This window comes from Caloenas nicobarica, chromosome 1 (genome assembly GCF_036013445.1).
Source record: "Caloenas nicobarica isolate bCalNic1 chromosome 1, bCalNic1.hap1, whole genome shotgun sequence".
Classification (NCBI taxonomy): Eukaryota; Metazoa; Chordata; class Aves; order Columbiformes; family Columbidae; genus Caloenas; species Caloenas nicobarica.
The window spans coordinates 147,999,929-148,012,082 of record NC_088245.1 but is presented as its reverse complement, the minus strand read 5'-3'; the positions used below and the strand labels follow the sequence as shown (position 1 = coordinate 148,012,082).

The window sequence follows — 12,154 nt, the reverse complement described above, 5'->3', positions numbered from 1 at the left end:
GACACAAGCAGCACCGCGTTGCTTTTGTATGCACCTGGGCTCACACAGTTAGGTCTGCGAGAATGTAAGATTATTTTATTCTTTAGCTGAAGAGCCACACACAAAAAAATCCTCATAGAAGAGGTGGGTGTTGAACAGCGTTGTCTGTTCAACACAGGCACTTAGGGTCAAATTCTCACTGACGCAATTAAAGGATATGAACTGAACTGAGCTCCTCCTGCGCACCACATAAAGTGACAGGTATGGGAGTAAGCTAAGCTGGAACACCACTTCCCTAAATTTGCAGTTCATTCGAACTCTTGAAAGAGGACCTCTCCAGATAGAAGTCACCAAACAAGCCACCTTGCAAAACGCCAGAAATATTCAAAACTGCATTTTTCATCATTTGGCCTATCTTCTCATAACCTGCCACTGAGCACACTATCAAAACACTCGAGCCACAGCAACACTGGCTTTGGCCAGAGTCACTTTTTGATTGCTAAGGGCTCTCAACCCACTCCTGTGCTTAGGTGGCAAACACCTCCACTACATGGTTAAGGGTAAAAACAACAGGAGTTTCCATCCATTACTTCACTTTCCTACTGCAATCTAAGAGGCTGAATTCAAGGTGTTTGGTTTTTGTTTGTTTGTTTGTTTGATTCCTCACACCTTAAGTGTTATTATTCTAAATTAAAAAGTTCATGAAAAGCTTATGCAAATACTGTATATGCATCTCTATTCCTTTTACATATGTAGAAAGCAAGAGGGAGAGGGATGCCTTGACAGTACAAGTGCATAAACAAGTCAATTCAAGCGAAGACCAAGCCCAGCAAGCAAGCCAAGTTTAAATTATGTTGATATTGAACAGGCAGTCAAATCACTTCATTATTTTGAGAGGATCACAGCGTCCTGTGATAACATTCAATCTATATGAAACCTCTTTCTAGGGAGTATTTTTGTTTCATACGTGCCAGTTGTAACCAGTATCTGGGAGGAAATCCTCCGATACGAATAGATTCTTCTCAGCTGGCAAGAAGTGCACATTCAATTTCAATCGTTTACAATAATTATAGTAAAAGCTTTCATTAGTTTTAATAGCCCCTTTCAACTTAGCAACTAGAACGCTATAGTAGTGTTCTGTTTCTGTGTTACGATACATCTGAGAAAACATACTGCATATTAAGAGGGCTTTGGGAGCTTTTTTTTAAAAAAATATGGGTTCATTTGTCACCTTAATACAGATGCTACTCTGTCACAAAAGAAAGCTTGTTTTTTCTTTTCATACAATTTGAGATAAAATTTCTCTAGGACAAACAGAACTAAATAAACAACGCACGCTTTTTATTTCATGCTTTGATTCAGTGGCACAGAAGAGGACAATAGAGTGATTTTTGCTAACTTAAATTGCTTTACAGTTCTGTGGAAGCAGTAACAAAACAGCATGAGATGAGACACGAGAAAACATCACACTACAAAAACGGCTACAAACAAGAGATAACTAATACATACCATTTCTTGGATTTTAACCGTGGGGGAGGGTTCCTGGGTATCAGAAAGAGTGCCCTCATGGGATGCATGTCACAAAGTGCTGAAGGAAAGAAAACAAAACCGAACAGAAACATACAGACATTGGCTTAGTTGCTCTCTGTCAATAGCATGGCTTCAGCCTCCACGGCCGTTCCCACCATCCCGACCACACATGCAGCAAATGCATACAGCAACACAGCTAAATGGAATTAGCCCGGAATGACAATAATTCCACAGCTCAGTGTGCCAAGGGCAGCCCCAAAAAGAGAAAGAGATCAAGGCACAGATTAACCTTCAGAATCAACCATGATGGGAACATATGTACATGGCCTTTCTCCAGCCCTAAATCATCTAATTTACGCTCCGGTCAATAAAATATTGGGAGATGATGATGGCAGAAGGAAAGAATGACACAGTTACTGTTTCATACAAACTTCCCTCCACCTGTTCTTCTCTCTCACTACAGAGGATGCCTCATTTTTGCTCTCCAGACTTGGAGATTTTCTTTAAGGTGTGGCAGTTTTGAAGCATGTTAGGGTCTGTATCCAAAAAAGGACTCCCAGCAGAACTGACATGAAAACCCATGACTTCTGTCAAAAAAGGTCTTGTTGGTTTCAGAGGACACTTAGTGGGATTTCTGCCAGACAGCCTTTCCTCCTGCTCCGTGGCAAAGCACCACGGCAGCGCCAACACGGGGAAACAAGGGAGCAGAGAGGGAAGGCTGCCCCAGAAAGGTCACTAGAAGCAAATCCTCTGTTTTTACCATCTTCCTATGCTTGACCCCTCACACCATCAGTCTCAGCCTGAACAGCCTGAACTATCACTGTACAAGGAGGTAATGTTTTCCACACAACAGAAATTCAGGAGAAACAGATTGATGGGAAGAAGATTCTGGAATCAGAAATAAGGGGCCACAAACTTGGCAGAGAAGCCCCTTGGATGCCTGTGGATCCCATGAGACCACCAAGCTTAGAGACAGACTCTTCAGCCACCGCTGGAGGAGGAGGCAGAGCCCACACACCAGAGGACAGGCAAAATTAAGAGCTGGTCAGCATTTACATTGGATCACAGAATCATAGAACGTCCTGAGCTGGAAAGGACCCACAAGGATCACTGAGTCCAACTCCTGTCCCTGCACAGGACAACCCCACAGTTCACACCATGTGTCTGAGGGCCTTGTCCAGTCTCTGCTTGAACACTGTCAGGCTTGGGGCCGTGACACCTCCCTGGGGAGCCTGTTCCAGTATCCACCACCCTCTGGGTGAAGAACCTTTCCCTCATGTCCAAACTAAACCTCCCCGGCACATCTTCCTGACATTGTTTGCTTACTTCTCAAATGCCCCTCTTGTGCTTTTACACAGAGAGAGGCCAAGCTCTGCTTCAGTTTGAAAATGAAAAAAATATTATTGTCCAATTCCAAGCTTACAAAGCCCACAGACATAGCTTTTAATTGAAAGCCACCCAGGCAATCCAATGCACTGAACAAAAAAAAGGTACAGCAAAAAGGAGGTCAAGTGGTAGCTCAAATGCTGTTAATACAGCACTGGCTGAGGTGTCCTGGGAACAGCTCCCACATGGGCATTCATGCAAACGTGCAATTAGGAAGGGAAAAAAAACGAAACTCAAACCATCAGATTGCCTAAAACACAAATCAAAACAAGAGCATCGTGCTTCGATTTATAAATTGTACATTAACAACAACAACAGCAAAAAAATCAGGCAGCAGCTATAATAAAATGACCATTTTTTAGCTAGGAAAATATCAATACTTCATTTCAACGTGATTATTTCAAAGATAGAGGTTTCAAGTTGGGCTGTGGTATGGTGGTTGTTTATGTGTATAAAAAATTAACTCATTCTTAGGTACCTTAGGCTGTTATTTTTTAAATACAGAGCTCCAGTTGGGGTTGGGGGTAAGCATATTTTCTAGTTTATTAAGGACTTAATAAAAAAATACCATTAAAATCCAAAACATCATGCTTAACTTATTTTCTTTTTAAATCTTTTTGTCCTCCTCGCATGTATCTGCTGTCTGCCTTGATGCTCAGAAAGAATAAGTATGTGAAGAGAAAACATGCACAACTTTTTATAGCTTTTTTTTTTCCAGGCTCCTCTCTCACAAATGCTCATATCAACTGATGACTATTCTCAAGCAGGAAGCATTAATTTCAGTACTCTGGTGTTGAAGATGGATTTACAGTTTAAGCCATGTCACTGCTAAGGAAGATCAATGCTGTCCACCAACAAGTGGAAACAAAAGGAGAAGCAATGTGAGCATTACCCAGACCGACGGAAAACTGACACAGAAACAATCGTTACAGATGCTTTTTTCATTAAGGTCCGTTTACTCGAGGCCCCACTGCCCCTCTCCCTGGCTGAGGTTTCAGAATCCCAGGCCAGGCCATACACAAATGAGGACACAACTCCAAAGCACAATATACTACCCATAGGAAGGAAGTCTGATGCTCAATTAGCTTCCAAATACTCCTGCTATAGAAATTAAATTACTGCAGTCTACACTGTAGTGCCTAAACAGAATCCTATCTTTATCAAAAGCATTGCTATTTATGGGATTTTATATTTATAGGGTAGGCAAAACCAAAGAGAACAGAAATAACATGAGGATACTTTCAGAAACCTCAAAGCTAGGCTTAGATTACAACCAGCATCTCCCAAGTATACGTTTCAGTCTTAATCAGCCCACTGGAGAAGCACACGTATCACTTACGAGGGGCTCCTTCTGCCATCTCTATGGCTGTAATGCCGCATGACCAAAGGTCACTCTGCAGAAAAAGAGAGAGACCGTATGTTAGTAGGTGGATTTACCCATTCAGACAGTCAGAGAGTACTATTTACAGAGGTCCTGTAGGTGAGACTGAAACCAAATACCAAGGCTGTTTAAATAATATAAGCTTACTGGGTTTTTTTGTAACAGTATTATAAAGTCCTATTTGTCATATGATACATATATATACACGAATGCATGTGTGTATTCATACAGAGTATACAAACAACCCTTTCTAATGACACATAAAAATATATTCATATTAGGACAATCAAAAATACATTGGCCCCAAAGCTAAGTCTATCAAATGACAGAATTTTCAGTCCTTGTTTACAAGGGATTTAACATTTCCCTGTAGTAGACTCACAGAAAACACTGTACCTATTCCGCCAAACAAAAGATGGAGATATGAAGACTGCTGATTAAAAAAGAAAAAAAAAAAAAAAAAAACAACACATCAAATCTGGCAAGTTTTTTTCAGTGTCTAAACCAGAAAATAAACAAACAAATACAGATTAGTGGAATACACCCAGTCCTGAATTTTTTTCTAGTCCTAGTAATCAAATAACAGTTTTTTCCAGGGGAATAGTCACCACTGCTAAGCTCGCAAGAAGCCCCTGTTGGACACGTTGCTGGCAGCCAAAGCAAACGCTCCTCCCCCAGCACCTCGGCTTTGCTCGAAACCTTACGAAACAAGAGTCCTCCAGCAGAAGTCTTTCGAGGTGCCACCTCTAGCCAGTGCCCCCAAACAGGGAAAGCCCAAGTGAGAGCCAGGAGGGTCCCACACAGGTGAGAGGTGTCAGAGTCCTGGTGAGGAACCAGCTCCAGAGACTGACGCTTTGCTTAAGGGGCAAAATACGGGAGGAGGCTGCTGGAAGAGAGCTTGCTCCTGAGCAATGCAGCCTTCATTTCTGGTCACAATAATGACTTTTTCTAAAAATTAGTCAAGACTAATGCTCAAATAAGCTCTTCTTGTACTAGAAGCAGAGAAGCATTTCTAACAATGGCATTTGCAGACCCAGCAAGGCAATCTTTTCTCTTGGTCCAACCCAGCCATTTAAGCTCCTGTTCTTACAAAATTTTTCAACCATGAATTTCTGGGAGGAAAGAGCCTTACGGGCTCCACCAGGAAAAATAAACAGGTGTTTTCAGAGACAGAAGGAGTTATTTTTCACATCACTACTGCATTAGGAAATATTGCAGAGAGCTTTTGTTCGTTATTACATCATTTAACAGCCACCCTTCCTTCCTAATAACTCCATCTGCAAAAATATAAAGCATTATCTTTAGTACGATGAGCTGATGGATGTAAAATGTGATTAAATCAGAAGAAATAGGATCAATCTGATCAATCTTAATCAAAAGGTACAAAAACACCAATTCAAATAATCTGGATTTTTTAAATAGATTTAGACATGCACCGACATACTGATAGCTAATACCACTATCAGTCTCGGCAAATTGATATAATTGATATTCAGCTCTAAAATCCATTGTAAGGCCTTAATCCATGCTTTCTGATGTCTGTTTTGCCTTTCTTGGTTAAAAGTTGAAACAATTGCCTTTGTCTAAGTGAAGATTTTTTGAAAAGCATATTTTCACCTTTTTTCTTTCTTTGTGCTTTCATTAAAGCAAGCTGAGAAGAACTTTTAAGATTACTGAATGCTGTCACTAGAGAAATTCAACTTTAAATACACTCACATAATATTCTTAAGGGCAGTACAAATACCATCGAGCCAACTACAGCTTTGAAGTAATTATAACTTTGGTTTCCAGTAAGCTATGTAAAAAATGATCTTTGTTGGGAAACGCTGTGATGGATAAATTTTTATCAACACATTTATGTATCTTGAAATGAGGAATAGCCACAGATTTAAAGAGCTCCTTCTGTACTTCACTGGCTCTCCAGACGGTGATTCTATTTAAGGCAACACCTAAAATGCATTGTTCTGGGTTACTACAATAACTAGGACATAATCTAACACAATTTAAAGTACGATCATTATACAAATTGAGAACATGAGCATTTCCAATTAAACTAATTTTTGCCTTCTCTGCGCACCTACAGCATGCTGAAGTCCTATACTCCTCATGTCTCAAAGCTATAATAATACAAGTAATAGCAACTGTTAAAGGTCACAATTTGGCAGTGACCCATACCTTGTATTCCTGTAATAAGAATATAGCTACACAAAATATTATTACTCTTACTAAATATAAAAAGTCTCAAAAACTGCCCTTGTTCATGGACATTCACACTGCAAGTGTAGGGTTTTGGGTTTTGTTTGTTCGTTTGGGTTTTGTTTGGTTTTGGTTTTGTTTTTTTCTGTAAACAGGAGACTCTTACTCTGTAATCATACGTAGCATCTGGATTTTCATCACAGGCAATAACTTCTGGAGCCATCCAGTACGGAGTTCCAATAAAAGTGTTTCTCCTGCCAACTGTCCTGTCCAGCTGAGCGCTCACACCAAAATCCACTGCGGGTGGGAAAAGGGTAAAATAAAATAAGAGGGGAAAAACAATGCAGTGATTACTTCTGTAAGGTGACTTGGAAATAAAACTCTGTGGATGTTCCATGTGGGAGGACCATGCTGAGGAGAAATATGATGATTAATATCGAAGCAGCCAAGCCCTTGCGCTTCACGGGCAACATGCTTAGTCTACAAGTGTCAAGAGACACGGCCACATATGACCATCTCTCCTGCACCTCTCACCAGCCTGCCTGGATAGAAGGGAGCATGCAGCTGCAAAAACACTGCCTTGGGAGGCTGAAGAAGGGCTATCCCCTTCCCAAATGGTGAAGCGAAGCACCATTGCTTATACAGAGGGAGCTGCTTCCCAAATGTACCTCTCACACTGTGGGAAAACCACACACGTCAACACGTCCCCTTTTCAGCTGTCCACCTTTTCTGCTCTAAAATTGGACAGCAAAAATAATGTGTTGCTCAGCGAATTGCTCTCTGCTGTAACGCATAGAGCAGATGCATTGATAGGAGCAAAAGATGAGGATTATCCAAGAGGTGCCAACTTTGAGCACACACGCACATGGGTTGCAAAAGAGGTGCCTGTTTCATTACAGCGCAATTACATTACCAGGGTGTTTTCTTCCCCTCATTTCTCCCTGCTCATGACAATAACGATGTGTGTCTTTCTATACCAGTAACGGCATCTGCTCTAGGAGGGCTGTGTCAGCTTCACTGCATCCATCATCTCAGCAACACTGACAAACTGGTGTAAACGAGCACAGTGAGAGCAACGCTCTTGGGAGCTACTGTGCTCCACTTTGGACCAAAAGGAGGAAAGCTCTCCCGAGAGCTTCCTCCTCCAGCAGCCGGGACGTCTTCTCATGCCTCGTGCTGCAGGAAGGTGTAATGCAAAACAGAAGGGATGTGGGCTGGGTGGGAGGGCTTCAGCATGGCTCTATATTTAACCAGAAAAAGGTGGCAAATGTAGCGTGATACAAACACAGAAGGTTAAAGTGTGCAGTAACTGGAAGAGACAGATTAGAGAGAAGGAAAAAAAAAGGAGTTTGTCCACTTGAAAGGGAAAGAAGAGGCCAGGGATGAGAGTGGTTTTCAGCAGGCATGCCAGAGCTGGAACTGCATTTTGAACTTGATGCCGCAGCTCCCTCAAGAGTGCCATTCAGATCATATTTTTGTGTCCAGAACCTGCACAGCAGCTGCTATTTTAATTTAAGCCAAATAAAAGAGTGACTCCCATCACTTCCTGACTCCAGAACGAAGGGAATCAGAACAAACCCAAGTCACACATGGCTCAGTGGGGGCACAAAACAATCCCCTCACTGATTCTGGCATGAAAGCCAACATCTTCTAACGAAATGCAACAACGACCTGCAATCCATCCTACTGAAGCAGGAGAAAATATGTGCAGGACCTCGGTCCACACAGGAGCAGTGACAGTGCTCGTGCTACGGAACATGTCACAGGCCTCTTAGAAGATGAAATTAGCTTGGGAACATTAGAAAACAAAGGCTGAATGAATGAGGAAGCGGATGTGCGTGCCTACTTACCGAGTTTCACTTCTGCGTTCTCCGTTAGCAACACGTTTTGCCCTTTGATATCCCTGTGAATCACGTGATGGGCATGAAGATGTGCCAACCCCTGCGTTAAGAGAGGAAGGAGAGGACACTCAGAGTTAGGCTCCTGGCTTAGCAACAGACTACTCATACCCAGCATCCCCAAAGCCCGTAGCGCTGGGTCTCAGGCTCTTGCTCAGCAGCTGGGTGCAACTGGAGCCACAGGAGCACCGTAGTAGAACTCTCCCCCACAGCTTTTGGTAATGGAGCAGAGACAGAGGCCCCAGGTTGCGCAGACACTGTAACCAAATACAGCCCAGCACCTGCACTGTGCAAACACCCCTCAGCTGTTGCTTGAAGAAAGTTCAGATACCAGAAGGTCTCCACACCATGACACTGTAAATGACATCAGCATCAGTGTACTTCACTGACATCAGACACACACAGGGTCACCCGGAATTTAGTCCAGGAAGGGAGGCGGAGGGAAAAGGGAGGTAGCATCAACCAGCATGCATTTGTGCTCCCCTGAGAAGGGTGTGGGGGGCTGATGGACTGGCAGTTTATTTGAGGGCAAGGGAAGACTGATGACAAACAAAAGCTCCACTTCAAAGCTGCAGTTCTCTAGTCTCCATAAACATGAAGCCAGATAATTAATTGTTCCTCAGGAAAAAAAAAGAAAAAACAAAAAACAACACACCAAAAAACACACATGCAAAAGAAAAAAAAGGCATGAGCACTATACTTTCCAAAGGAAACAAAACCTCTTGGCACACGGTGCTTTTTGTTGAGACAGCACCTGGATGCATGCCCCAAAGCATTAGCCATGTGGAGGGAGGGCTGAGGAAGACATATGTTGCATTTTACTCTGTAATGTAATTGGGAGAACAACAGGCAACCTTCTTAGCAACTGCCTGTATTTTGGTTTCTCCTCAGCCCTCTGCTCGGAAAATTGTAGTCTCTGGTGGGATCATCTTGCCTGTTCATGTTGCCCTCAAAGGCTTTTAATGTTTTATGAAAAATAAAGAAACAGAACCTTTACAGCTGCAAAAGGTTAAGAGGGTAGTGGTTGCTGTAGAGAAATATTTCCTAACACATGTTCTTCATTAAATGATCATTTATCAGTTTGCCTACACAACCACTGGGCTATTTTCTTTCTTTAAAACAGTTAATGAGCATGACAAAAAACCACCATCCACAACTCCTCCCCACACGTCACAAGTGAAACAAGTGAACGGCTGATGTCCCCGAGACCTTTCACTGGCTGCTAATGCTAAGTGGGGTCTTATTTTTCACAGGAATGAAGGCTTTTCCACAGCTTCACACGGGATACTTTTTAAAGCCGCCTGCTGCATTGACCGAGCCAGAGAGATAATCGCCTGTTCTCTCCAGAGTACCATCTAAGTTTACTGAAAAAACACATTTGGGTTTGCAAAGGGTTGGGAGGAGATGGAGGGACACAGCTCCATTCTCCTGCAGCCCCCAAGCCCTTCCAGCCACACAGGGATCCACTGGGTTGACCTTCTCACCTGTGTCTTCGCCTGCACCAATCTTTGGCATTTTAGCTCATTTTAACTTTCTGTTACACAACCTCTCTGCCTCTGACAAACTCGGTGTCGAATCAGGTTTTGCAATGTCTCATAGCATTGTGAGTTCAGCATTCCTTTTTTCCAGATATTCCAGTTCCTGCTAGTAAGCAATTAAGGCTCCTTTCACAAATCTCTCACAGGAATGAGAAAATAGCTTTCATCTAACTCTTTTCTGATGTAAATAATTCTTTCCTCTTCTCAGCAAGGTGACTACTTTAACCTAGGAGAACCTAGGATAAATGCAACACAGCATGCTATACCTCCAGGGTCACAGAGTTCTCAAATCAAGCTTAAGATCAGTCCTGCAGAAGTTAGCTTTCCTTGTATTAAAATATGCTGTCCGTTTAATTTGAAATATGACCATCAGTAGGTAATTAACTTCTCCTTCCTAAACAATTTAAAATGGATGTGTCCAAACACCAGCAGCCAGACTCTCTCCTAGCATTTGGAATTAAAGCAAGAGACCAGAATTGAACATCTCCCTCCCTCACCATCTTAAAAATTGCCGTGGCAGAGCAAATGTGTAACCCAGACAACAGCAGCATTGATTTCTGCAAGAGCCAGTGGCGGTTTCCTTTAACATAAAGCCCTTCAAAACTTCATGTATGATGAGGCAATTGAACAAACGTACTGTGTAGTGGTATGGGTAGGAAGCAATTTTTTTTTACATAAAGCAAGAAGAAAACCATACCAGATTTACTTAGTGCAGCAAACAAATGCCAATTCAAAAAGCACTTCAACTGTACCAACTGGAGATTAAATATGATGAGTAATTAGTTAAAGCTTCGGTTTTAGAAAAACTGGTAAGTGGCATTCCTCTTCCTGAGAAACTTTCGCAGTGCTGTCTGCTAGCGCTCTACAGCGTGCAGCCACGTACCATGTAGCTGCTCATTCTAGACAGGCTGCAGGAATATAGGACATGTGAGCACATCGCAGCACAGAAGTCCTGACTGCTGGCCTGGGCCAACAGCTCCCTTCCTCCACAGACTTTATTAGGAGCAGAACAAGGCAGCTGAAAGAGCATCTGGAAAAGCCCATTCCATAGCCTACTGTGATACAACACTGTTACAACCTCAAGCTTCTCAAAAACACTGTCTTCGGGACACTGTTTCACAGCTGCTAGAATAGGTAAGGTCACTGGTTTTTCCACTGGCTTCTCATGACTAGAAATTGTTATTTTCTGCAAGGCTGCTGCTACAATACAGTACAACTCACGCTGAGTTACATGATGTGGAGCAGACATCTATCTGCTCCTACCCACTCTCCAAGTGATGACATGGCTAACGGGATTGATCAGAAACAGCTTCTTGCAGAAACTCAAGCTAGGCTACATCTCTGGAAGACTGTTTCTGTGTTTTCAAGTGGAGCAGACTATCATCCTTACCCGGAGAATCTCTCTGGAGATATATGCTATCCAGTCTTCCTTCAGAGTATTCCCTTTCGTGTTCTTCACAAGGTCCGTGATGGAGCCTGCTCCACAAAACTCCATAACAAGCTGCAAAACAAATATCAGCATATAACCAACATTAAGCACAGTTCCCAGCTGTCTAGTGAAGCAAAGTAATCAGGTTGCAGCACTGATTTTGGAAACTCTCGTGAAGCAGAGAATATAATCTATTTTACATCTCTTGCCTGAAAAACTGATTCAAAGCAAATGTCTCTGATATGTGTCAGACATATATGGAGTATGTCTCACATTAGTTACCACATTTTCAAGGACTGATATAATCACTGTAATTTAATGCTGGGAATCTGGGTTTGCTCAGCTATGCAAAATGCATTAGCAGCAACAGGAGTAAGAGCACATCCAATGCTGGAGGAATCAAACTGATCGCACCATTGCAGCACAGCTTACTAAGTCCCATTTATTTATGGAAGAACATGCACTGATGTTTGTAGCCTGCTATTTCAAACCCAAACTTCAGTCCTCTAGAGCAGGAGTAGTGACATTTATACAGTTCTAAAATTACATTCGGCTTTTTGAAGGTAAACACGAGGCTGATGCAGTCCCTGGTGAAAATGAGTTGGACATCTCTGATCTAGAGGGTGTAGATGAGGTGGGATGAGAAATGTAATGGGTGAAATTTTCAAGTGCAGTTTTCTTTTTAGAGCCACACGTTCTTACTGCTCAGCTCATCTGCCTTGTTCCCATGAAACATGTTACCATCCATCTGGGAAAGGGGGGAAAAAAGTTACTTAAAGAGCAAATCCATTGCTAACATTAAATCTTGGTTCAGCCA

The 12,154-nt window shown here is 42.4% G+C and overlaps 1 protein-coding gene across 8 annotated transcripts in view; it reads right to left on the bottom strand.

Annotated features, from left to right (window-relative positions):
* MAP4K4 (mitogen-activated protein kinase kinase kinase kinase 4) overlaps positions 1 to 12,154 on the bottom strand; it is a 162,628-nt gene that overhangs the window by 44,938 nt on the left and 105,536 nt on the right. For all 8 annotated transcript variants that reach the window (XM_065646818.1, XM_065646827.1, XM_065646852.1 and 5 more), the window contains exons 5-9: positions 11,299 to 11,409; positions 8,323 to 8,413; positions 6,639 to 6,769; positions 4,235 to 4,289; positions 1,489 to 1,567 (exon numbers count right to left, since the gene is read on the bottom strand). In XM_065646818.1, the coding sequence (XP_065502890.1) occupies positions 1,489 to 1,567; positions 4,235 to 4,289; positions 6,639 to 6,769; positions 8,323 to 8,413; positions 11,299 to 11,409 (467 nt within the window). The remainder of the gene's footprint in view (positions 1 to 1,488; positions 1,568 to 4,234; positions 4,290 to 6,638; positions 6,770 to 8,322; positions 8,414 to 11,298; positions 11,410 to 12,154) is intronic.